Source organism: Rhea pennata, chromosome 9 (assembly GCF_028389875.1).
Source record: "Rhea pennata isolate bPtePen1 chromosome 9, bPtePen1.pri, whole genome shotgun sequence".
In the NCBI taxonomy this organism is placed as follows: Eukaryota; Metazoa; Chordata; class Aves; order Rheiformes; family Rheidae; genus Rhea; species Rhea pennata.
This window is the reverse complement of record NC_084671.1, coordinates 24,654,337-24,682,163: the sequence shown is the minus strand read 5'-3', so window position 1 is coordinate 24,682,163 and position 27,827 is coordinate 24,654,337. Positions and strand designations below refer to the sequence as shown.

The window sequence follows — 27,827 nt, the reverse complement described above, 5'->3', positions numbered from 1 at the left end:
TAAATCAGAAGCCACTTGCCACAGGCTCTGGAAAAGCAACCAAGTGTTACATGAGGTCTTCTTAAAAGAGATGTCTTGGTTGGATCAGGCAGTGCAGAATTTCCTGCGGAAATGACTGGTTGAAGTTCTCTGGCCTGTGTTGCAGAGTGATAGTTATGACTTTAAAATCAAAAAAAATGGACATATCTACACTTACATAACCCGCTCTAAGAGACCCATCATCTTAGCTGAGGGACAGAACAAAAATGAAATGAGCTCTTTTCTCACTTAAAATACAAATCTCATTTTTATACTCCTTACATGGCCTGTAACCTCTACCTCCTCACTGTATTTGTTTAACAGGCTTCTTTCCAGTTAAAAGTACACAACTCTGATCCCTTTGCTCTCCACCAGGAAGACATTGTACGGCTTCACATTTCTAGACTAGGACTAGGAGGACTACCAAGTGATTCTCAGATTAGCTCCACTATGGATAAGGAGGTAGCTCAGACAGCGTACGGATGACAGGAGCTTTCCCTAAGACTCAAAACTTGGGAGAGAAGAAAAAAATAAGATGAATGTAAAGTGTGGATAACTCCAAATGAGAAAAGGCAAAATGAAAACTCTTTTAGCCCTCATTAGTCAGCCCAGCACACTTTGTAATGGTATTCAGGCTCAGCCAAATGTCCTGCAAGAGCTTCTAGACTACAGTCACAGGCAGAGAGACTGTAGCATAAAAGGCCCTCCTCCCTCAGCTCTTCCAGTGATCCCTTCTTTACTCTCCAAACACTACCTCGGGGGTTCAAAGGTGCCATTGGTGTTTAGTACAACCATCTTACCCATCAGGTACTTCCACTCAGTGTTCAAGTCCGCTTGGTTGGCCAGGCAGCCCTTCACAACGTTGAGGCAGTAGTTGTTGCATGGCTTCACACTGGACATGCCCCGGCAGTGGGGACAGTACATCAGCTTCATTATGGCGCGAGTGCACTCATGGCTGAGTGATACCTAGGGCAGACAGACGCAGAGTTACAAACGCAGGCTGGTGAAGGTTCCCTGGGCAGGACTAGGGGCTGCGAGTCTGCTTTCGGCCTTTTGCGCAGCCATGGGCAAGCCGCTTCCCTTTTTTGTGCCACTCCTTCCCTTCTGCCTTTCCCTGGGCAGTGTCTCCATCAGCGGGGTAAGACTCCTGGGGCAGGGACCATTTTCTCCGCCTGTGTTTGAATTGAGGGTATTGGGAATAACTCAGATATGAGCAGAGACCTTGAAACACACCATTCCCCTGCCACCTCAGGTTGGCCTGGGCAGGAACCCCTGGGAGGTGGCACAAGGACAGCCTGGTGTGCTCTGGCCACATCACAGCAAACCTAAAGGGAACAAGAGCCAGCACAAAACCAAGGTCTGCACCAAAGAGCCCGCTTAGCGTCATCACCATGGCTCGAGGAATCGGGGTTTGGCATTTGCAAGGAACTGGCTTGGAGGCCCATCACAGCCACAGGACTCACCAGACAAGTTCACAATCAGAAAATCTATTTAAAGGCAGAGCACTTCTGCAGCAATATTAAACTTCTGATAATTTCTTGGAAGCTCATCGGGCAGGCAAAAGCTTCCTGGACTGAGCTTAGCCCCGTAGCCTCACTCCAGACACTTTTGCCAGCTAAGCCTTTGCGTCCCTCCTGTACGACTGCCTGAGCTGTGATCACAGGCTGCAATTTGGTGACTTGGACACATGCTGGGTTTATGCCCTGGAGCCTCTGCAATCAGCAGCCCCACTGAGCACTTCCAGCAGGTAGCTGCAAGTGCTGTCACCTGGCAGGCGCAGGTTCCTCTTGCAAACTGCATCTGAGGCTTCCCAGCTGGAGGCACAACAGGGAGCTTGAACATGAAAAGTTCTCAGGTGGCATCTTTGGAAAGGAGGACAGTGTGGAGGAAAGACTTGAACAATTAAAAAAAATATGGGCAATTTAGAGCACTCAATGCCGGCAAGTGATTGCTCTCTGAAAGCACTTCAGGAGCCCCAGGTAGTGGGTGAAGCAAGCCAACATACACCACAGTGCAATGCCTGCTGGGCTCACGCGTTGTGCATGTACTCAATGCTTCGCAGACGCGATTCTGGAGGCCCTTGGACTAAACTAACCTGGTCCATTGGCACAGCATTAGTGTCTGCACAGAGCTGAGCACCAACCGCTGGAGGACATCAAAGATCACCTCAGCTGCTGGCCTCACTCACAGGACACCAACCCACTCGGACTGCCATGAGCAAGTGCACAACAGTGAGCAGGCTGGCTCCTGGGAAGGGTCAGCCACCAGGGAGAGCCCAGTGCAGAGCCGGAGACGGACACAGCAGGGAATTTCCCCAATTCTTCCCTCCAGCTCCCCCGAAAGCCAGTGGCATGCGGATGCTGCTCCAGTGCCTAGCACAGGTTCTGCAGAATCCTTGACGGTGCCAGGCATTCCCATGTCTTGTTGCTACAGTGTTTTCTCCTTTGTGTTTTTTTTCCAGACTTTGCTCAGATCGATCTGCAGCTTCCTTGTCACGCTTTCAGAATCATTTACAAAAATAAACCTAAGAGTCTGCATGCAAGTTTCCCTTGGTGCCACGCTCTCAGCACTCACAAGAAGCCCAAAAAGGGAAGAAGTCATGAAAGGGCAAAACTCTACTGTCTGCACTGTAGCACCTCCCATCTGGTTAGCCTTGGAAAAGAGATCTTGGGTAGTGCTGGGCTTTCATCTAGCAGAAATGTGGCAAAATAACCTTGTCGAAACCTTCTTCAGGATCAGGACAAAAGTTACTAGGACTCACAGAGAGCCTATGACCCCGAATGGAAACTGCTCTCCTGCCTCTGCAACCACAAGTACCTAAAACAAGATGCTTTTGGATAAAATGCAGCACTCTGCAACAACCTGGAGGGCTCGGCCTTGCAGAAGACAGCAAACACATAAAGGCTTTGCTCTCCTTTCTCAAAGATCTTTCTCTCTTGTTCCTGGGACAATTCCTACAGAGAGAACTAGCTGCAGAAAATCAGTGTAAGGTCACTAAACCCCTGCTGCGAGGGCCTCAGGCAGCGTTGGGTGCCTGGGTGCTGCTGCTCTCCCGGCTGCAGTGCTGCCCTGCCACCAGGAGATGGAGGCCGTGTCCCACAGAACCGCACCTAGATGCAGCCAGTCTCATCCCTGGCTGAAGCAAGTAGAGGCGTGACCGCTCTCTCCCACCTCAGTTGTTTCAGAAGGGTTGCAACAAAGTGCACGGAAACACAAAAGCAACAAATTTGTTTCATCTCTGGGTTTAAATAACCAGAACTGAGTAGCGACTGAAAAGACAACAGTTGAATACTAACACGCTCTCCAGCTGAAGCCCTTCCGAAAAGAGATTATCTAGTGTACAGGACAGGAGATGAGGCTGGGAAAGGAGCTTCTACTGCTCCTTCCTCAGAGAGCACGTTCATGAACATGAGCTATACAGCAAAAATTCAGCCAGAGAAGGCAATTTGCACAAGCAAAAAAGTCCCAAAGACAATTCTGTCTCCGTGTTTTAGAGGCACTCCCATTCACCACTTGGCTTGAATTATCCAAGTAAAACCTTGGAGTGACGTAAACTAGCACAATACAAAACGTAGTTCTCAAACAACCTGGGAGCTGCTGCACAATGAGTCATGTAACTGGCCCCTGAAACTCGGGGCTTTCCACAGTAATGATGAGAAGCAGGGAACAGCCAGTCCCATACATATCCATGCCTTGGATAACTGTGGTTGCTTTGTGCAGCCTTTTGGAGTGGAGGAAGCTGCACCGTTTTGGTTTAAAAACAGAAGGGTAGTATTGCTCACTGCTTGTGCAGCAAACACCTCTAGGGTGGTGCAGGACAACTATCTAACAACAAAGAGGAAAGCCACCGGCATTTAGAAAACAAAGCCATTTGGTACCCAGCCAAATCCTGCAGGAGACATTGAGAGAGGTAAGTGACAGGTCATGGCTCAGAAAAGCATCGTGGTTAGCTTTAAAGTATGGTATAAACCCAACAACTGCAATGGAGCTATTCGCACGAATGCAACAAAGCCCTATTTCCATGAGGTTTGCAGAGGGCCCAGTTGCCATTTCAGAAGTATTTCTGCTTGCAGAGTTCATCCTGCTCTGTGTTTACTTTTGTGCACGTCTTTTTCCAAAGAAACAGAAAAGACCTTTGCACCCTCAGCGCAGCACTCCCTAATCTGCTGGCGAGTGGATACCCCCGGCCTGCGATCCGAGGGGTCACCTGTGACCTGCCATGTGCCTCTCCGAGGCAGGGGTGCGCCTGTGGCTGGGGATGGACCCTTCCATGCCCAGTGACTCCATCTAGGCTCTGGCATGACTGGTGAGCCGCGGGGCAGCTGCCAAGGCTTCCCGCAATGCAGACAGCTGTCTGCTGTCCTGCCACCAGTGTCCCTTGGACATCTCAACAGCTGACAGCCCGCCTGAACTGTCTGTCAACTGACACACAGTCTGCGTCCCACCCAGTGCCTGGCGCATGGCAGGAGCCTCCAAAAAACACCCGCTCCTGCAAGCTGCTACCATCTGCCCTGGGGCAGCCGCTTCAGCCAGAGCAGTAGGTGAGAGTGGTGCTGGAGGCTCCCACTCTGCTCCTGAGGGCCTCTGTGGGGAAAGAGCTTCCTTCACAACTGGGTGAAGATAATTTTTGGACATCAGAAAGGGACTGTTTGCATATGGCAATCTGTCATTCTCACAAAGTGACTTTGTCCATTGGAGGCCAGGCAAGTGTCCCGCTGCACTGGGCAGCATGAGGACATGGCTCCACAGGGCTCCAGGCAAGGCAAACCTCCCAGCTGCAATTTCTGCCTCCGCTTTCCCCTTCCCCAGGGCCTCTCCTCTCAAAATGAGCAGGTGATACGTGCGTGCACCAACTGTTGTTCTGCTGAATTTGGCAGGTGCCAAGTGTTCAACTTAATCTCTTGGCAGAAAGGATAAGCATTAATTTTTGCTAGTGGCGAGGGCTGAGGTTGACTCTTTCTCCAAAGAATTATTCAAATCTCTCGTGTTCACACCGCTCCTTTCTTGCAGACAGACCACAGAGGTGCACCAAACACAGAGAAACTACAGGTGGTATTTTGAAGTGGGGTAATTATGGCTGACATCCCCAAAGGCACTTAGAAGGTGAGAAATCCAGTTTTGAGATGCTTCTTCTGGGAAGCCTATGGGTTTGATCGCGGGTGAACACACTTGTTAGCTTGTAAGTGCTGGTGCTTACTTCCTTCCAGAGAACTCCCTGCAGGTGCCAGGTGCACGCGCGGGCAGTTACGCTGGGGGTGACATTTGTTACTTCATGGCTGGAAGATGTAGGTAAAATGAAATACATAAATCACAGGAAAAAATATAGCAAAAAATCATGGAGAAGGAGAAGTGCATGACTGGCTAGACCTCAGCAGGATGGAGGCCCAGGACCACTACCCCAGTAAAGAAGCTCACTTCAGCCCCGAGTGCAGCCTGCCCACCAGCTGCCTCCAGCCTGAGGACACGCAGGCCTGCAGATGTTTTCCTTGGCCACTGCTACCGAAGTATTGATAGCTCAGCTGATATGTTTTAGAAGAGCTGAGATGTAAAGCCCCTTGTTTTAGCATGATCAAGGGGCTTCTTGATCTTTGCCCCTTTGGCATAATCAGGAGCTCATTGGTCTTTCCCCGCTACAACTCAGAGCGGCACTCAGCAGCGTGCTGAGGAAATGGGCTGAGAGCCCAAGCGCTCGGTGCCCTCCAGCTTATCCTACTGGATAAGCACACCGCTCTTCTGAGCATCATGACAGACATTAAATCTAGACATGCAAGCCTCATGCAAAGAAACTCTCTTCAACAAGGAACAACTCTTTGAGGGTTTATCACTGCTACCCTGTGGTCTGTACTGGGGGATGGCACCAGAAAACAAGTCCTCTGCCGGGCTGAAGGTATCTTGTTCTCCTTAGGAAGACATCCCTCTCCCTTCTGCTATCTAGAAAATAAAGCCAAGAGGAACCGGGAAAGTCCTGAGCATTAAAAACTTAAAAAAATAAACACAAAAAATCTAAACAATGACAACAAAGCCAAATCACTCCCCCTCTCCCACTCCCACCAAACACCTTGTACTCTTAGGGCTGGTTAAACCACAGAAAAATCTCACTGGGAATCACTGTGAGGATCCTTCTTCTCTCTCCCGGATACACGCTCCTGCTGTGAGAGCAAAGCAGTTTCTCCAGGCTGGTTAAGAGGAGATTAACACCTGTCCCCCTGCACCCTGCAAATCAAGACATCTCCTACTTCCTTGTTCTTCTGCTTTTACCGTCCAGCACTGAAATGTTACGAGCCACCTTCCTGCTCAACAGCTCATGGATGCCAACCAAAACCTGATGGAAAGCCCCTCCGGCTTCCCAGCTTGCGCTTGCAGTAACTGATAGATCAATAACCAATGTCCTCTTTCACGGCAGGTGGCCTGAAAGCAGAAGCATGCAAACTCCTGCAGAGGAAGTGAACACTAGCATCGTTTGTTCATCTTTAAATAATCTGGCACAGCATGAAGATGGTACATGACAATAATTGATTCCTCTAAGTACCATCAATCTGGCCCAGCCTGCGCTAACACACAGGCTGCTGAGAGTGCCTGGCTGCTCTCCTGTTGGTGCCACTGTCACAGCAGCGAGGGTTTCCTCAGAGACACTCCGGGAAAGAGTAAGTCCCCGGAAACCCAGAAACCTTTGCTAATGTCACTTAACAACGTCAGGAAAACCAGCAGTGCCACCTTGATGCGAGCCTGGAGCTCTCGCGTTCCCCACAGCTCCCCCGGCCGTGGGGTGCCCAGCCCGGCTCCCCGCTGGTGGGGGCTGGGTGTCCAGGGCTGGGCGTCGCGTGCTGACCCCTCTCCCGTTTCAGCACGTCCCTGCTTGGGGTGGTGGGAGCTGGACAATTTCTTCCAAGTTTTCCAGGTGGAGGATCACTAATTAAAAAGCTTGCTTAATTAAAAAGCGTGCTAAAATATATCATGCCTGCAAACAAAAGGTAAATGGGGATATAAGTTAATCACTGTCTTCTACTTCAAACCAGGGGTAAGGCCCAAGGCAATCCTTATGTCTTTACGGTGCCATTATTCTAACCGTTCATCTTCTCAGACCTGCCCTCACAAAAGTCAAAGAAAGCCTTGTCAGTGGACTTCGAACTAGTCAGAATTTGATCTACTAGCATTTGCAGTTCAGGCCAACATGTTTACCAGTTATTTTGCATATCTTAGTATACAAGTATTAGAGCTTGTCTTTCTTACACAGACATAACTTCCAACTACACAGCTTCTATAATGACCTTAATTCTCCATGCTGTCATGGCTCTCCTTTAACTTCAGTGGCAGTTTTTGTCCTTTCTTAGCTTTATGACCTAGAAATTACATTAAGATGTCAACAGGAAATGCCCAATACTTTGGAGAAGGTATTTCCCAAGGATCTGAAAAAAAGTTATTGCTAAGAGATATGGCTTGGAACCAGGGCTCTCCTCATTTAGTTGTTAGAGGCATAAACAAATATGCCAAACAAAGCTAAGCTCAACTTAAAAATACATTGGTTCTACAATACTGTTCAGTTAAAATCCACATATCCTATTCTGGTCCCAGTGACATTAATGGGAAGAGTTCCTTAAAGTGCAAGTCCAGTGATGAAATGATACGGGGGGAAAAAAAATCTTGAAGGGAAAAAAATTCCAAAATAGGAAACCAAGTGGTATGGAACAATAAATCACTTTAATTAAAACTACTTTACAGCTGAGGATAGAGAAGCTGATTTGAGTAGCAATGAGCTAATGCAATGGGAACAGGTGGCTGCCTCATAAAAAGCATCGTTCCTCCATAAGCACTGACATTTCAAGGAGGTTGTCATCAGGTATCAGCCTGTAATTGCAGCTTGACTCAAGAGCTGAGCTCTGTGTTTTTCTATGGCTACTTTCCAAAGCCTGATGTGTCTGTGCTTTGTTGATGGAGCCACCTGACCAGATGTGAATTGCTGGAGGCAAGCGCTCTGCCAGAGCAAAAATCTTTGCAAACTCTCTTGTATCTTTTCTCAGATGAGAGCAGAGCTTACAGGCTTGCAAGGCTCATGATAACAGCTGCACACCGTGACCGCTGTGCTGAGGCTCACTGTGGGACTATTCACCGGCATTTGCACAACAGCCAGCCAAGGATGGGCACGTGCGGAGATAATATGACAGAAAATTGGAACACATCGTAATTCTCAGCGTTCAAAGTGGGATTCATTTCCCTCATTTTTCCTCCTCCTGAGCAATGTTTAAATCCATTACAGTAAAAATTAATGATCTTCATAAACATTTTTCTGAGAGGAAGCTCTGCAGCATTAGATTTTGACTGGGTTCCTCACCACCAACCCCTCAAAAGTTAGCAAACATTCAGTCTAGAAGACTTCTGACCAAAAGAGCTCCTGCCAGGGAGTTTATTAATATGCTTTCAAAGCAAATAATCTCAGAAATGCAGAAGCCTCAAAGAAAAGAGTCATCTACTCGGTCTCTCTGCATTGAGACAAGTGCCAGGAGAGCTAAGTTATCTTTAATATTACCTAAACTATAACTTTGTAACAGTTATAAACTTTCTAAAGTGAAGACTCATGGGAGGTGAAACTACTCGTAGAATGGGAGAAGCAGTATCAAACAGGCAAGATGCCACTGAATTGACACTTGAGTGTACTGAAGACTCTTGAGTACACTCAAGAGCAGATAGCTCTTGGTGTTCAAAGGGTTTTAGTCTCTGTAGGACATGCACACAGCAGTGCAGTATGTGCTCTGGAGAAAAAACAGCTAGATTTTTCTAAAATATAGCAGAAAAAAGCCTTGCTACCCTTCTTCTGTGCCTTCAAAGAACACTCAAACTTGTGATTTATATGTTCATTCCAAGTTCAATTACAAGTTCAACCTTTGCACACGTACCTGCACTCATAAATATCACCAGGACATTTTATAGAGCCATGTGACCCTCTTCTCTCAACCCAGCCATCCTCCCTCTCTTTTTTCTTTTTTTCCACTGAATCACCTTACCCAGGTTATATTTTAATTTTCCAAACAACACCCATTGATTTACAGACCTTTTTTTCAGCATAAGATTTGGTGCAAGTCACAATAGGTGTAAAAGAGAGGTGCAATTCCTCCTGGAATAATCCCAAACTGCCTAAGTCTAGACTAGGAGAAGCTGCTTTCCTCTTTGGAGCTGAAACATCTTACAGGTGTAGCAGCATGGGGCAGACGGGAAGGATGGTGTCCAGCCTGGAGCCTGGGAAATGCATCTGGCTCCTCTGGCTCCTGGCTGAGCCCTGGAATAGGCCACTGCTGGGCATAGTTTTCTCCAGAGCCAGGAAGAACCACAGATGGTGTTTATGTATTTAGACAGGACAACTAGCTTTAGGAAGCAAATTCTCCTCATGACTTCCCATCCCAGGGCAGAGCTGCCAAACATCAGTCCCTTCCTTTGTTCTCACTTTGCTTGGCTCAGGACCTTGTGGTGGGTAGCTCTTCCTACGACCTTTGGAAGACACCTTCTGGGCCCAAACCCACCCTTGGGCTTCTTGCAGGAGCAATAAACTGTTCATATAGCTCTCCAGATGAGCACAGTTTGGGGATTTCCAGAAGCTGCAGACCTGCACCACAGCGTGAGTCTTCCTGCCCGAGCACTGCGAGGCTCTGCTCTCACCTCCTGCCCTCGTGACGCAGCTCCGTAGTCCCTTCTCTGTAGGGAGGACCGAGGGAGCAGTGAGCATGAAACACAGCCAAGGGAGAAAGGTGATTCAGGAGACACCTGTGGCTGTGGCAGGCCCTGACCACTCCACGCGGCTCTTCTGCAGCTCTCCTCGCACAATATAAGTCAAAAAATATAAGCCAAAAATACGTCCGCACTAACTCATAGGTATATTTTTCCAGGTGGAATGACTTACTGCTTGAGTGGCTGTTTTAACCTCCAAAACCCCAGTAAAACCTAGCAACAATGGTCACCTTGTATTTCAAAACCAACTGGTGCTTTAAAGACAGCAGGCAACGGGCTGCCTTCGAGCGCGCAGGGGCCGTTCGGCCTCGGCAGCTACGGGCAGCGGGGCGAGCGGCTGGAAACCCCGACAGCAGACCCGTGCCGCAGGGCTACGCTTGTGCCCCACAAGTAAAACTAAGCCAGCGGCTTGTGTTTACAAACTGGGAGTCCAGCTTCAAGCCCGGCACCGAGCGGTCAGCGGGAAAACCAGCAAGTGCGAAAAGCGGCCGGGGACGGGCACAGCCTCCCGCCCGGCCGAGCCGGCGCAGAGCCGCCGAGCGCGGCATCGCCCTCGCCGGGGCTCCTCGCCGCGGGCCGCAGGCCGGCAGCGGGCCTTGGCCAGCGCCAGCGCCTGCACTAGCGCCGGCGCGGCGCCGCGCAACCCCGGCCGCCGCGCCGCGGGCCGGCAGCTGCCTCCTGCGTGTCTGTGCCGGTCCTGATGCAATTAGCACCTTGATGCGCGTTAAATGAGCCAAGACTTCCACCCTTTCAGAACCAAACTTCAGAAGACCCAGCTGCAGGGCTGACAGAAATACGACTCGCTCAAAGCCTAATGAATTGTATAATCGCTCCAGCCGTTATTCTGCCTCTGCCTTTCACGACGCGTCCGTGAGAGCACAGCGAGTTTTAAGCCCCGCCAAGCCCATCACTCAAGACGCATCACCCACGCTTCCCACGCCGCTTCCGAGGGTCCGAGAGCACGGGGGGCCCCGGAGCCCCCGCAGAGCCCCCTCGCCTTCCCCATCGCTCCCGCCGCGGAAGCCGACTTGGGCCACGCGGGAGCACGAACGGCTCCGAAGCGAGAGGTGGGGGGTAACGGCCAGGCAGAAGGCAACAACCCCCCAGCCCCACGCGGATACGGGGACACGGCCACCCTCCGCTCCTCCACGACGGACAGCGCGGTTACACGCACAAACAGCGAGCAAACTGGACTTCAGCGTCTCTTCCAGACAAAGGGGATGCCAGTTTATAGAAACACTTAGTTTTATTAAAACACGTGAAATCCTTCAAATGAAACAAAATGTAGTATCTGCTTGTGTGTACTTGCTGCTGATGCTCTGAAGAAAGCCACTGAATAGGTGAAGATCTCTCACAGAACACATGGACACTCTGTTTTTGCCTGTTTTAGCAAAGTCATTTAATAAGCATGTGAAAAGGGACTCTATTTGTCATTCAATTCAGTTTTACGGCTAATTCACCCAAAAGCAATTGAGAGCTGGAAGAGTGAGGCCCAAGTATCTTCTTCTAAGCTATGAATAAAAACGGGTAGGAGAGATGGTTTGTATTAATTCTACGGTCTTAAAGGACGTGGAGACCAGGAATGACCCTGTTGTCTTTGCTTAATTATCAGCTTGCTGGAAATGTAAAGCATGTTTAGAGGAACATTATTTCCTGCATGTATCCAGCACGCTCATTTAACTATTAAATAAATTTAAAAATTCTATTTTGATGCCTTTTTAATTGGAATTAGATTTCCATCCAAATGTAGCTTGATGCACCATGTGTTTGAAAATTATTCACGTGGTAAATAAGACAGTTGCCATTTACCATACACTAACACAAAAGTTTAAAAAACAAAACTGATATGTATGGCAAGACACAGTACTACCTAAATAAAAGTGTACTGACAGACAATCTTTGTTACTAAAATGAAATACTAGGTTTAGTGAAAAGCTTATGATGAGTAAAGAAAATCACCATATTTGGTTTCAAAATGAAACGAGAATCAGCTTTCTTTAAGGACACTAACTTAGAAAAAGAAATGCAAACCACTATTAAAAATGACGATTTAAATGTTTCTTGCTCATGTAAGTGGCATTCATTACACCAATCCAGGCTACCGCAGGGAAAGTCACACTTCAGAGGACAGAAGCAACTGAAAACCAGAAAAGAGAGATTGTTCTAATAATTCATTTTCTGACAGATGAGAAAAATTCATTTTGCAACACCTCACTTCGGAAACAGAACATTATTTCTTTACTTTTCTTGCACTCTGACCCAAGATTAGCAGGTTCTCCAGGTCTCCAAGGGGACCTTGAGGACTCTGGACATTTCCATGGGTTTCAGACGTGGTGCGGGGACGCCTCTCCTCTGCAGCGTGTCCCCCAGCACTTCCTGGCCTGCTGGCGCAGACAGCATCGCCTCTGCTAACCATCCGACCTGCGCGTCCTGCTATGGTCCTGACCTGGGACTTGCCCAGTTTTGGGAAGCATCCTAATGCAAGTAATAAATAGCAAGAGCAGCCTGGATATCCCTGTTGATCACACTGCATCTCTCCAGGGATTTTTTGCTTTTGTTTTCTAAGGTGTTCATCTCCCAGTTCCTACAATGCATCATCTCAGCTGTGCTTCGTCTCCCACTGGCTGACCCGGGCCAGCCGCGGACCAAGCACGCGCTGGGGTCGGCAACCAGCAGGGCTCGGCACGAGGCCTTCACCGGCTCACACGAAGCCCTAAGCTGCAGCAAACGCTACGGCAGGGCAGCTGCCGATCCCCAAGCGAAAGGAAGAATCCTGAACCAAAAAGTGGGACATTTCTCCTCTCGAGCCCCGACATCAGTACTTCAGAAGCACAAAGCCAGGCAATTTATTCCTACCAGTCCATTCCAGCAGGCTTTCCCCAGACTCCTTCACCAAAATATTCAGCATTGGTCTTTGAGAAATTCAGCTCAAAGAGTTATTTTTAAAGAACGCTGCCAACCGACAGGAGAGCTTCGTCTCAGTCTCTGATCTTAGTAAAAGTCTTACAAGCTTTCTCCTAATGTCAAAAATATAAAGCAACGTGAAAAATGATGAAAATCAAAGCACCGGTTGCAGCTCTTGCGCAGACTAAAGAATGTGTTCAGTGTGTGCTCGGTGTGTGTTTGAGAAGACCAGGACTTGGGGTGGCTTCTCCCTTTACAGTTAGCAGAACATCTAATGGATCAGTAACAGTTGTGAATAAAGGGAACAAATAACCAGCTCTGAGGTGAAACGTGCAACTTGTCTTCAGGTCGCACACGAGAAAAATTCGTACCTGTACACTGACAAAGATGTTCAGCTGAAAACCCTCAAAATGCTGCATATAGCTTTCATGGATCTCAGCAAGACACTCTCTAATGCCCTGTATCTCAGGCAGGCAGTTAGCCGCTCACAAAACGCTGCTAGCCCTTTGGTGGCTGGTCACCTCTCCACACTGGAACAGAAACACAAGGGATTCCCCCACGGGAAAGTGTGGGGAGAGCGTGCACAACGGCATCGCAGGGCTCTCCCTTCCACTAACGCCATGGCTGCAATTACCTATCAGCCTCCTTTACCCCGACCTGGCTGAAGGCAGCATCAGCCATTCACAGGCCTTATGAAAAATATTTTATTTTGGTCTCCCTGTCACTCTTTGTCACTATTAACGCAGCAACGTTTCTTCCTGAGGTCAGCGTCTGAATTTGTTGCATCAAATAGCGCTCTCCTCTGCTAGCACTACCTTTCAAGGAAGCTAACTGCAACTCCCTCGTTTTACGAGGATTTATCACATTTATCCTGATTCTCAAACCTGACTGCCACCTTCACGCAAAATACACAACTACGTTTTCAAACGCAACTTCTCACTAGTCAGCCTTTTCAGTCAAAGAGGAAAAAGACCTGCGTGAAAAGCCTGAATATCTTGTCTCACGACAATCACCTCCTTCTGGCTCTGAAAGTCTGCTTCTTGTAGTGAAGGATACTGACAATCTCCTTCCTCCTAAAATAAAAACTCAGTCATGTTAATTTACATCTATACTGCACCTTTCATCCCTGAAGATCCCAATGCACTTCACAAGACCACTGGATGCAGAAGCTGAACGCGGCTACCTGAACAGACAGAGGAATCCTTTCACCCACCACCAATGCACATTTCTTTGCAGGTATTCCCAGCGCCCTCTCTGCAGGTTGGTTCTGCGCACCTGCATCACAGCACCATTGTGGAGGCAAAGCGGCTGGCGTGATTTAAAGGTAGGTCATCTTCCCTGCTGGGAAAGCGCTGGGAATCTAGGCAAGCGACAAACTGACTTTACAGTCTACAGAGTGACATCTCCTTGGCACTCTGCCACGCAGGTTAAAACGAAGTAAAGTCTGATTTGTGGTGAGTTATAACTCGCTGCTCCTGCACTCTCCGAGTCTGCAGTCATCCTGGCTGGCTGTTCCTTTCTGCTGACGGGTGACCCTCAAGCAGTCCCTTATGAATCTGAAAAATGCCTCCTTGTCTTGCAATGAAAACCTAAGGAGAACAAAATCCCCCCTCTTCCCAACCAAAAGTAGTTGACTGACTCCTACTAATTTGAGGGTGACAAAGTAGGAAGAACACAGACATACCTGAGAGACCTTTTTGACTACATCACTGCCCACAAGAAAGCCCTGGGCATAGGAGCGTGCTGCAATGAAGGCTCGGGTTGCCTTCACCTTCAGGTCCCTGGGAACCTCCCCGAAGGGTTTGTGCTGCTCCGCATGTTTCACCATGCAGTCCAGGTACTCATCTGTGATGTGGTACTGGGGATTCATCAGCTTGAAAAGCCGCTCCAGCAAGCGTGTCCAGAACTCATTGAGGGCCTCTTCCAAGTTGATATTGGAGCCCCTGTAATAACGGCGCAGCTCGCTGTACAAATCCTTGAAGACCTTTACATTTTGCGTGTACAATTCTCCATACATACTTGGGAAAACATCATAAAGAGCCTTTTCTGACTTGTTCAGCAAATCCTGGAAATAACCTGGAGAGAGAGAGAAAAAAAGGAGACAGTGATGGATCAGCTGGACAAGCAGGAATCCAGTGGGTTGCATTTTTTGGCAGCACAACTAAATACACTGTTAAAAAAGGACCCTAGCTCAGATTTTTCTTCAGCTGACCCTACTCATCCTCTCAGTCCTGAGTCTTAGCTGAGAAAATTCAAGAAAGAACTCCGTCTCCCCCCGCCATTGCCTGTGCCAAGGAACAGTGGTCTGGGCCTGTATGCCTCATCTGTCAACCTCACCTAGACCCAAAATTGAGGACGGACTCCTCCCCAAATGTGCGTTTCCCGAGAATGCCAGGCATTGCTCCAGCAGCAAAAGACCACGCTGCCACATTCAGAAGCACGTTTGCCCTTGGCTAGCACACGCATAGGAATCAAGCCAGCCAGGGCATGAGAGTATAGGGTGGATGTGGACCCATCCAAGTGCAGCCTACAGAAATCCCAGAGCAACACTGCGTTGCTACCACTCAATGTCAATTCTGTAGCCAGACTTCTGGCTGGCGGGTCATGCTGAGGCATGCGTGGAAGTCATGCATCAGTGAAGATGCTGATGAGCAATCCAAAAGCTGCTCCACATCTTAATGCATCATCCCAAGCACTGCTCGTTACCCCTTCACAATTTAATTAGGCTGAGTTCAAACTCTCTTTCTTGTATAACCGTGCTCTTTTCGTTGTGACGAGTGAGGCTTCCTGCCAAAATTGCTAAGCGATCCACGTCTCGCAGGCAGCTTGCCACCCGCCATCAGGAGGAGGAAGACCCCAGCAAATGCGGCCCAATTTGTCAGTTCTAGGTTTTGCACTGCTACAGGATAAACAAGGTGTATAGCTCTCTGTCAAAATATTGGACACTGCTCTTGAAGAAGTCCAGCCTAATTAAGAGCTAATGAACTGTTACTTTACACCTGTGTGCGAGAGCACCAATTATCATGGCCTTGTGCATGGGTCTCAGGAACTTCTAGATTTCACATGCATGGGAAAAAAACACATATCTACATTATTGTGCAAAAATTAATTAGCAATTAAGCCTAACTGTGCTTGTGATGAATAGCCAATCTGGCAGGGAAATTAAAGGCACATTTTGCAGCGCTGGAAGGCACCACAAACGCCGGTTTGCCAGGAGGGACAGCGTGGACGCTCGTGCTCGCCGCCTGGGCGGTCGGCGCAATCCCAGACCACGTCGCTCAGCTGCTGAACGCAGGTGTCCTGCAAGCGACCGCGCGTCACCTCCTTAACGCTGCCCGTGTCCTCACATCCAACCGTTCGGCATGCTCAGCTGTGTGCCACAGGCTAAGCCAGCAGCTTTCTGAAACAAGGCATTTCTCCCTGCTAGGAGTCAGGAGAAGTGGTCTGCACATGCCTGTTCTGGACCTATACTGAAAAAAACAGATTTTCTCAGCTCCTCCCCGCCTCGGACATTTTACAATAGAGGCTGATTAGCTAGAGAGATCTTCCCGTGAGGCTCCTGCTAAAGCCACGACTGGGTTCCTGCTCTTTCAAAACAAGTTTTCTCGAGCAGGTGAGCCCTTGCTCCCTCCTGCCTGGGAAGGGCTCGGCAACAGTGCCCAAGCCCAGCAGGCGATTTTCTAAAGCCCGTAATTCAGGCAAATTAAACTCAATTTCCCCTGGAACAACGGAAGGCACAGCTCCTTGCTCCAGCCTATTTCTCCATGAAACTTCACCTTTCCCACTGTAGTTGCGAAACCGTGCAAAAGAAAATCACAAAATGGGAACTTTTTTTTTGATCAGATTTGATTTTATGATTTCTCCTCACTTCCAGGCTCAGAAACAACTCAACCGGCTTTGCGCAAATGAAGCTTGCCTTTCAACAGAGGCCAGCTCTGAAAAACTTCTGCCTCAAATATGAAAGTCTCAGAAAGTTATGAGGAAAAGACAGGTCTCTGCAACAGAGACAAGCCTGCAACCTTGGCCACTGCTTTTCCTGCTCTTGCAATTACCAGAAAGGTCACTTACCAGAGAATTAAGGTTTTAGCCAGAATCTGCAATCCTTGCATTCGAGAGAGTGCAAATCCCCACCCATTCCCTCAGTTCACAGCTTCCCAGTGTTCACAGCTCATATTTTCACAGTTTCTACATTTTCACAACTCTGGATTCAAATTGGGAAGCTGTGAACAGCGAGGCAGGGACTGGTACTTTCTCTCTGCAAAGATAGCAAGTTTAAGTCCTCCCTCCCCGTCCCCCAGCACAAAAAAAGTACTTTTTTTTCAAACTCTTTGAAAAAAAAGCTATTTGATCACTCAACATCTGGAACACACCGCATTTTCTTCAGCTAACAGGATGACGGAGGGGAAATGGGTGCAGGGAGAGATGAAGAGGTTGCTGAAGGAAGAGCATCCACATGGCTCCTCCTCCAGGCATAGAGCAGATTTGGCTTTCTTCAAATCCCCAAGAATTTCAAAAGCATACTAGAAAAAATATGAGAATTGAAGAAAGGTGGCTGAATCACTTTAGGTCTAAATATTACTAACGCCTTAAGCATAAGGCTGCAGCACATGAAGTCATAGGTACAACTGGAAAGGCGAAAGCCAGATCAGAAGAGACGAGGAAGAAAAATGTGTTGCTCAGATGATGACATTAACAGAAAAACAGGTTTCAGGAAGAAACTTGTTCCTAAAGGCAGGTTTAGCACTGGATCCCTGGATTTCTTGAAGACTCTGGGCAACCACCTCTGACAACATCTGGAAGTCAGACATAAGAGAAGGGTAACAGTGGCAGCGTGCTAGCCTCCAGGAGCTGCTGGGGAGGAAGGCGGGATCCCAAGGCAGGTGACGCCTCTAAACCTGCCGTATCCCTTGTGGCTGCTCTTCTAGTCTGCTGCACAGCTCTGGGATCTCCCCTACTCCTTCCTTTCTCCAGGCAAGAGTAGTCCGGTCCACCCCAGGACAACAAATTCAATTCTGCTTATGCTTCTGAGAAGCTTCTGAGAAGCAGAGACTCCCACTGGGAATCTCCAACAACTTACACTGAGACCATAAAATGCACCAGTGCCGTATAACTGCAAGAGTGCTGGCCGAGTGCAAACGCTGCAGAAGAGTGAGCGCTGTGAGCCCTCTCCGGCTGGCCGGGGGGAGCAGCGCAAACACGAAGAGGAAGAGCTATCAAATATCGTGTGGAAATTTCTCCAGTTTGGGTAAGCACACGAGTCTGTGGTGGGAGTCACCCAGGGCTGGAGCCACCAAGTGTATTTGTAGCTCTGAAGCGAGGCTCGGCGAGATATGTTTGCCTTTAATGCTATCACATTTCAAGAATACTAAAGTAAAGAATGAGGGAGAAAAATAAGCCAATGCTGTGGTGTCTTCTATGCCAGGAAGAACAGGGAAAGTAACAGCCCAGGGACATTTATTAGAGCCTACTGAGCCCCCTCCCAGGTTCTGCCATGTCAGTCTGAGCGGGGAGCTGCGGAGGCGCAGTGTTTTCTTGGGCTCGGTTCCCATTTAATATGCTGCTGCACATCTCAGTACTGACTTGCTTCTCCAGTTGGTTTTAATGCTCTCCTTGCAGTCAAACTAATATTAGAAGAGAATAACTCAGCAATAAATTTAAGCCATTAAAATCCAAACCTAATGCTGTTCCTACCTATTTTATTCACTTCAGCAAGAATGGTGATATTTTATTTATAAAATTGTTATTACTTATTATTAATTTAACTACTAACCATGCCTGTGCTGGAAGCTGATATCTACACGATAGCAGTGATATGCTGCAGTTTGTACCTTTGGTGGCTGCCGTCAGAGGAAATAACTACACTGAGCCCAAGCAGCTCCAGTTCCACTTGCAAATAGCCCTCCCTGTACGTAAGCAATCTTGATGATATTTTCCTATGGACCTATCTGTCCCCTCACAATTTCCAATTCCTTGGAAATAGTTGTTTTTTGTCACTTTGTTCTTCTGTCACTTTTCCCTCAGTCCTAGTCGCCTTTGGACAATGCAGTTCCTCCCCGGATCACTCTCAAGGATCGTTTTCCTCCCAGAATTACACACTCCTCTGTTTGGACCCAGACAACACTGGTCCAAAGACAACTGCAAATATTACGAAGCTTTCAGGTAATACAACTGCAAACTTTTAGGATTCACTATGGGTGAAGAACATCTTTTCTCCACTGGAAATAACTGTTGTACTAACAGCAAGGATTGCACTTATCTTTTTTTAGGAATGCATCACATATTAGTCTTTCACAGACCTTCTGTCTCCAGAAATCCCCAAACCCTCTCTTTTGCTCCTCCCAACTAATTAGTCCCAAGAGGTATGCCTGGCATTATGGAATATTGGATTTCATCCTACTTCTATTATTCCAGTTATCCACTACACTCTTCTGTAGTGATAACTCTCCCAGCTTTGTGTCATCAATGAGTTTCATGAACACATTCCTTAGCATTTGTGCCAAAAGGACTATTAACCAGGCTGGGCTCTAGGTCTGTCTTTGGGAACTGCTACTGAGATCTCCCTCCAACTCAACAGCTCTTCCTTCAACACAGTATATTGCTGTCTTCCCTTAGCTAGCTCTCACCTTCTAATTCTTCTACTCGTTTCCATCTTCTTCAGCTTAATTAACTACTTGAGGCACAGATACAAATGTCTTTGAAGTCTCCTAAAATGAGATTAGTTGATAGAATAGACACGACACGAAGAACGGGGCAAGCAGGTAGCTATACAGGATTTAACCTAATTTCTAGAATAGCTAGCTTTGGGTAAGAGCTGAAGATGGCTTAGCTTAAACTGTTTTTAGACTGTCATATACAGCAGACAGCTTGTTTCTTTTGTCATGAAAAGAAAAGAGCTTTTGAGAAAATAAAGTTTTTCCTCCAAAAGGGGTAGCTGTGGCATGAAAATCTGATTTGGAATATGGAAGTCCTAACTGACAGGCAGAAAGAGAGAGCAACTCCAGTCACTTCGAAGAGGAGGTGCTCTTTTCCTGCTAGAATTTGGATAGCATTTTCATACTTTTTAACACAAGCTTTGTGCCCATTTGGCACCACTCCCATGGCAGGTAGATAGATGTAATTAGTTGCACCTATTTTTTATTCTGCATTTTCCCCCTTTGCCATTTCTATAATTTGCCAAGATAATTTGCTTTTATTTAAGGCAAGGAGGCCTGGCTCTCAGCTATTGAAACAAGGGAGGAGTAGACATTCCCTAGTTGGAAAGTTCTTTAGGGAGAAGAGCTGACTCCACTTGAGGAGCAGCACGACCATGGACATGCTGCTTGTCCTCCCGTCAGTGCTTCACAACTACAGGGGGCACAGGGAAAGTCTCCTGACATGGCAGTGACAGGTCTGGGTGTCATGAGCATGGCCGTGGTGCCCCAGCCCAGCCCCAGAAGAAGCCACGGAATAAACCACTTCAGACTCTGTTGTTTCTGATGCACTCAGCAATACCTTCCTGATGTCCTCCTGAAACAGTTAAAGACTCCCTAAATTCAATTTAATGTGATAACTCGGCAAAGACAGGAGTCACTGGGGTGGCAAAGAACGCTAAATAGGCTGTGTGACCAACGGACTGTGCAACCAAAGCCTGGGTCAACGCTGCAGCGCTAACAGGTGATGCATCCTCGCGCCGGAGCGTGCGAACCCCGCTGTGGCATTCCCCACTGCTGGCCGGAAAAATTGCAAGGAGAGAGTGAGAGCAAGTGGCAAGCACCTGTTCAGAAAGTGATCCCTGACGCCATCCAATACCCTCCGAGATCCTGGGATATAAAATGCCATGAAATATAATGCAGCTGACATCCGAACCATTTGCCCACGTAGCTCCTCTATTGTTTAGACTTTTAATTCCCTTTTTAGGAAGACAGCTCTGGCGCGATGCCCTCGGAGCATCACGTGGCTGCGAGAGGGGGCTCCTGGAGGAGGTGTCCTGAAGACCTGTCCCCTGCGTGCGACGCCCATGTGGAGCCAGACATGCGTGCTGCATGCCTGCCATGCTCCAAAGGCTGAATTAGCCGTGCGGGCGCAGCCAGGCAGTAAGGTGCGCCAAGGTTTGCGTTTGCGAATTCCTGTCCTTTCTGAGGCTGAAAGACTTTGCAGAGGGAGCTTGGTCTTTTAGCATCTACCACAGAAAAAGTGAAAAGCTCTGAATCTTCATATTATTTTCCCCAGGTATGTCCTGGGGAGCTGCAAATATTATCCCAGCAGGCTCTGATGGAGCCAATTTCACAGCAACCCCTTTGGGTGATGAGGACGGGGAAGACGCATAGGTGGGATCCATCAAACGGGCAGGCGGCAACCTTCATCTGGGGGCCTCATCTCCACCTAGGAAGGAAGGACCGCTTATGGATGCTCTTGTTCTAGCACGAGCTGATCTCCTCTTTCGAGTCGCCCGCATGCCTCCACCGACCGCACTGCATAATCAAGTCACTCGAGACTCTGAATTTGTGGGTAACGGAAATCATGCAAGATCAATTCCACTCGCAGTTTGTTTCTCTAAGCTTGTCTGCGTAAAGCTGACAAGCACCATAGATACACTGACGGGAACGAGAAGGGTGGTAAGAATAATTGTGAATACTGCCTGCGCCCTTCCAGGGCTATTCAACAGCATCTGAAGGACACCATATTTCTTTAACAGTAAAATAAACTCAGAAGTGTTGCACAATACTGAGGGTGGCTGGCAGTTTTAAAAAGTGTGATGTACACGCTGGATAAATGCACAGTATATATCTATATGGCAGAGGTATTTTTCACTCTAGAAAGAAGAGTGCTCCTCTCCTCCTGGTGAAATAAGCAATCGGTTACAAAAGACGCGCTCTCACGACTGCAGATAAAACGGATCCCGCCAAGGTAGCCTTCCAAAGCACGTACTGCATAAACAACTGCCGAGCTCGTGGAAAGGGCACGCGTGACAAACGCGAGAGATGTCACCAGTGAGGGAGGCAACTCATCAGCTTATCAGATGCCGGCACAGGTTGCCATGTGTTTCCAACCACGTCTTCCCGACAGATCTCACCGAGATTTATTTTGACTTCCCAGCCCTTCCAGGAAGCTTCAGACACTGCAGAAATGAATCTTCTAGAGTTTGGAAGTTGTCAAACGCTGAAAACAATTAAAAGCATTTACAGTAACTTTTAGCTTACGTCTTCCAGCTTCTCCTTCCGTACTTTCAAAATAAACCATTACTGTATACCAATTTGCCATTAAGTTGGGCTCTCTGCAGTGATATTTCAACTGAGAAAACACATCAGTGAACGATTATCTTTGTAAAAAGTGAATGCATTTCACTTTTTCTGCAAAGAGTGCAGAGAAAAACTCGAGAGTTTGCAGATAACTATCTTTGACACTTTCCACTTGCAAAGATGGACTTACGCAGTTAACCATCCCTGTTGCATATTTTTCAAGATCAAAACTGCTTGTGTAAGTTTTCAAAAGCCGCAGGCGTCATACGGTGCTAGAGGGACAGGACTGACTCCTGATTTTTATCTTTTCATTACTATTGCTCATTGCACAAAATGGCCCCTAGACAAACTATTTATTGTTGGGTTAATGAGATCATTTAAATCTATGCTTGCCACTGCATTTTTGTGGTATAGAGTATCTAAGGCACCTGGTCTTCGGGCATCTAAATATCTTGGATATCTAAGACACATGGGCTTTCCCAAAGGAACAAGGAGGATAGAATTTACCAGCTGTGGGACAATATGCTGGACAGCAGCGTTCCCATGTTATTATTGCAGAAATCTATCTATACAAATCACTTAATCCTTAGGCTTCCCTCTTTCAATGCTATTAGAAAGACATTTTGTCCCTTTGGAAAATACAGTTGCTTATGACAGTCCCATCTACGGAACCAGTATAAAAAGGCAAAATAGATAAAGCTGACAGAAGACAGATACTGTTAACAGCCAACTGAACACAAGCAGAATCATACGGAGCTAGAAACAGCTAGAAGTGCTAAGAATATATGCATATCTAATAATATGCATCCTTATTATTTAATGTTATTTATAATGTGTATATTAATATCAATTGGCATTTTAATATAGCTGAAATACAGGTATATTATATACAGCTATCTGAAAATAACATTATTAAGACCTTACAACAAGCCTTCAAAAAATTAGGAAATGTCAGTAGGAGTAACACTACATTCACTCAGTCCTTGCAGCATGGGGATTATAACAACATAACCACATGGCATCTTTTCCACCAGAGGACAGAGAAATGTATCCTCTTCCCAAATTTTAGGTCCCTGCTTCAGAAGAGGTGAATTTTACTAGTTCTTACGGAAGATGAGCTCATGTTCCCTGGCAGATATTACAATAATAAATTCTGTAGCATAGTTTATTTTCCTTCCCATTTAAGTCATCTGTTTTGTTAAACGCCCCTAACTTTTCACCTGCTCTTATCCAATGAAAAAACTAAATGTGGATTGTCTTTGAAAAATCCTGAGCTTCAATCAACTACTTGTACTGTAAAATGTGAAGCCATTTATAAGCCTAAACAGAGATTCAGGCTTAGCTTAGCTATTCATTATAAAAAAAGAAAATCAACAGATTTTTTATTTTAAAGGCTCCTAAATGTCTAATGGCCCATAGCCATAGTGGGATAAACCTACTCGGATCTATCTGTGTTTGGGAGCTGAGTCTTGCCTGGGGGGAGCCCACCTGCGACCCCAGGTAGGGCTGGATCCAGCCAAGGGACAGGCTCAACCACCCAGCTAGTATTAGACCACAGAAACCCAAACAAGCAGAAAAACATCATTTGACTCTAGCATCGCTTCTGAGCCGATGGACGAGGACACAGCAACGGACCAAGGTGCAACAGCTCGAGTGTCCTAAGCCTCGACTGCATCTTAACATTGTAAGCTTTTTATGAAGATCGGCTCAAATCTAGAATGAAACAAAATACTGAGTCACCACAACCTGTGGGCACCTAAAAAGATAACTGTGCTACTACTGAATTACAATTGGCTGATTTTGCAGCATTTCACTGAGATTCACAAAGCTAAGAAGACTTTGTCCAGTTTTTAGACCATTTTAGGCCATTATGTCTGAATAGATTGTTCTAACAGGTATAAATGGGACCGAAAACCTATTTGTGTTTGTTTGTGGAATATTCCCATATGTTGCATATTACTGGACTGATACATTACTTGTGTGTAAGTCCTGGAAGTAAAATCACATCAGGACTGTGACTAGCATGGAAAATCTGCTACAGAAAACTATTTACTTTGGGAAACTGTATGCTGGCAGAAACTATACCATTCAGGCTCAACTGTAGCTTGGAAAATTACCATCCCTTGGCTGCTCATTGACACTGTTTGCAGAGGAGAGACAACAACTCTCCCAACTGTGTGGGCTTCCCTCAGCTGGGGCTATGGGCCCACCAGCCACCTCCTCCGGATCTATGGACATTAAACCTCATCAGAGCCTCGCCTGGAGGAACTGCACTTTTAAAGACTGAGGAAAGTTTAGGAGAAGTTGAGAAATGTCTTTGTCTCCCATCCTAATTCCACCTTCAGGTACATGTATGCGGATTTATAATTTACATGTCTTGAGCACAAACCACTTCAGAATCTGCAAATGATACCAATTGTGGGATACCAAATGACCTGCTTGGGAGCATTGCGCCTCTCCCTCGGACTCCTTGTTGGACACATCAGTGCCTGAAAACATCTGTGTCCACTATGGGCTGTCATCATGCTTGCAAAATGGAGACAAAAATGCATGTGCAAGAAAATACTAGCTGAGAACTGGAATGCTAACCACAGCCTGACTGCAGTTACACTTAAAAAGAGAAAAAAAGGAAACTACAGGCACTCTTCTTTTCTAAAAATATGTTTAAATTAACTTAAAAAAAAGCCTCTGCTTACCCTAAGATGCTAGACCTGGCACTCTCCTTCTGTCGAAGCAGAGGTTGCTGCTGCCTTTGAAGCATCTCTAGCTCAGGTCCAAGTTTTGAGGATGAGGAAAATTTTTGAGGTTAAAAGCATGTTCCTGTTCCATTTTCACTAGCTTAAAATTCATTTTTTCTTTCCTTTTTTGGCATGTCAGTTTTTTAGCCCAAGTAGATCACATCAATGATTCAGATGTAAGTAATAAATTCTGACCTCTTGTAAATGTTCTCCCATGAACTTAGGTTGATATCTTCTTTAAATAGCTAAATAAATGAATGTATTTAGCCACCCAAGGTCAATAGAGAGAGGGAGAATATGCAGAGACAGTGGAGAGGCAACAGTTACTCACCTTTTCTTTTAACACAAGATCTTGGGGATGAACAGAGAGAGCTTAGGTCTGGCAGATGATTTAGAACAAACAAAAAGAAATACTACTTCAAATAGAGAAGTTACAAAAAACCCTATCCCTTTCACAAAGTGTCCTGGATACAAAGAACTGAAATAGATCCAAAAGACAGTCAAGTTAGAAGATAGGGAAGTTCATTGGTGGCCATTAAGGAGAATGGGTGATGCAGACTATGTTATCACCTAACTCACCACTAGACTGTTCATTCACGTGACACAAACATATCCTTTTCTCCACAAATACACCGACAATTAAGACTTGGAAGTCTCCTGTACATTTACATGAGTCCAGGTACATACACCTAGACACCTCCTACAAGACATCACTCTACAAAGACGTCTTGCAATGACAGTAAGAAATACAGCTTCCCGCCAGCTTCAGCCAGGGGCAATATACAGCAAGACAATTTGAGTAGGAGCCAGTTACAGTTTTTTGTTAAGGGGAACCCACCACACATATTTACATTTCCACAATTGTCGGAGGGTGTGATTTGATAATTTTTCATTCCCTTAGGACGCTCCATATGGGTTCAGATCAATGACCCATTCAGCTCTCGTTTTCAGCTGAAGCCTGCTTTTAACTTGTAGAGTAGAAAATGATGATCCGAGTTTTCCGTGTGCTCAGAAAAAAATACTGGTAGTCAATGATGCAAATCCCACACGGAATTTTGACCAAGTAAGTCCATGTTTGTCTGAGTCAACCAACTTGGGGGTTCTTTAAGGTTTTCAAAGGGATATTGAGTATTTTTTGGCGCAGTTTAGATATGGACAGAACAAACGACAAGACCTCTCCCCCTGTCTGGAGGAGCCAAAAGGCCAGTTCCAGCACTGAAATGACTCTGATGGGAACGTGCGGGGTGGAAGGGCCCTGGAAGGGATCCACTCGCCAGAGTTTGGTCTGGCCGCTGGCCTGCTCTTTCACAACACATTTACACCATTAACTGCGACACATAATGAGCAACTTCTACAGATCTTCTACACTTTTAATTCCCATCTCAACTACGTACTTGGCAACTTTTTGTTTATACTGCTCCACCTTCCTTAAAGAGGGAAAGCAGCTCAGATGCTTGTTCACAAGGTAAAAGGCAATTTTGCTGCATTTCAAGCTTTCTCATCTCCCTTTGCTACACTTCAGTGCTTGTGGGCACTGGACTCTGCACAGAAGAGAATAAGGACCATGAGGAATGAATGGTGTTGGTGTGCCACTAGCATAAGTCAAAGACAGGAGAAACGTCCCATTTCAGGCAATGGATGGATAATCAGACCTCCAGCCTTCAAACTCACTGTCTCGATCTTTAAGCATTATTGTTCTCTCACACAGTAACAATGGACTTGTTCTCTGAGATCACCAGCTGCCCCAGTCCTCCCATAAAAGCTAACTAATGAGAGTTTTAGCGCTAATGCAATGGCAGCAGTAGGGTCAGCAGGGACCTCTCTTTTCACTGCCTCTAGGGAAAGTTTAGTCAAATGTTTAGAGCAGCCACCTAACCCCTGGAGACCCTCCACTGTGGTGAGATGAAACTCACCCTCAGCCTTCAGGGTCCCAGTCAATTATTCCATTAACATGTTATTCTCCTGCGATCAGCTCACTGTCCTTCACCATAAATGTCTGGGGCAGGAAAACCACGGGATTTGTAAACATGTTCCTGCTTCAGTTCCGTTAATCAGAGGATCTTTAGTCTCTTACAGTGATACGGACCTTGCTTCTTTGCAGAGTTGACAAAGTGAGAAACAGTCAATACAAATGGCTCAAGTGTAGCAAAAGCTTCAGTGGGATCCTGCACATTCTTTAACATGAAAGTCAGTTGTGCACAAAATACAAATCCCTGGAAAAACAGGCTTTATTAGTTCTAGTGCTCACAGAACAACTTGCACCACGTGGTAAAAGACAATAATATAAAAACTGGTCATAAAATATTAGCAGAATGGACCTGTATGTCCAGAAGCTAAAATGAGTCAGAACAACAGAGAAGGAAATGGCTGCAACTTTTTATTGCAGATTATTATTTATTAGGGATTTCTTGAACAGATTGCCCTGGGAACTATTGTACCAATTCATCCACAATGAATGAGAAAGCAAAAGTGGTTTCCTTAAAGGATTGCCTTAGAGTAGCAATATCAAAGGAGACCACATTTGTGACGTCTTTTTTTTTTCTTTCTTTTTCTTTTTTTTTTTTTTTTGGTAAATAAAGCAGTATTGCTTCTTCATGTCCAACCTTTTAGGTTGTGCAGAAAATATTACATCGTTACTAGCAATTTCTAATTTAGTAAATTGCACAGGAAAGTTCCTTGAATTCAAGCAGCTGAGAAGAACAGTCATCTGTATTTGCCTGCAAATCCACCTGCAGAAGTGCAGGGTGAAGCTGCTCTACACCGAAGGCTGAAGCATCAGTTTCCGACTGGGGGCACAACTCCAAACCAGACAAGCTGGGGCTCAGGTTCATGACCACTGAGCCCAACAGTATCAATGTGAGCCAGATCAAATATGAACTTTTTTCTGCCAATTCAGAGAAGATCAGAAAAGATCTGCTGAGGACAGGAGTCTTCTACTTGCACACCGACAGCAGGAGGGGAAGCGGTATTTGGTGCAGCAGGAAGCGAGGGCGTGCGGACAGCTGAGAGCTGATGTGGTGTTGTGCACGATGGTGCGAAGGCAACGCATGCAAACTGTGAACATGTTTGGGCTGGAAGTCTGTGCTCACCCAACGGGAACACTTTGCACCTCCAAGCTGGGGTGTTTCTGAGCCTGCGGTATGAGCACTAAAACTGAATTTTCAGCTTTGTTGAATAACAGCAACGGCTTGTGCTTCAGTATGAGGAAGGGAGAAAGAAATACAGGTTCAGA

The 27,827-nt window shown here is 46.6% G+C and overlaps 1 protein-coding gene across 1 annotated transcript in view; it reads right to left on the bottom strand.

The window, feature by feature from the left end:
* The window catches only part of GPC1 (glypican 1), a 165,503-nt gene that overhangs the window by 9,582 nt on the left and 128,094 nt on the right, over window positions 1-27,827 (bottom strand). The window contains exons 3-4 of the mRNA XM_062582842.1: window positions 14,324-14,715; window positions 819-984 (exon numbers count right to left, since the gene is read on the bottom strand). Coding sequence (XP_062438826.1) covers window positions 819-984; window positions 14,324-14,715 — 558 coding nt within the window. The remainder of the gene's footprint in view (window positions 1-818; window positions 985-14,323; window positions 14,716-27,827) is intronic.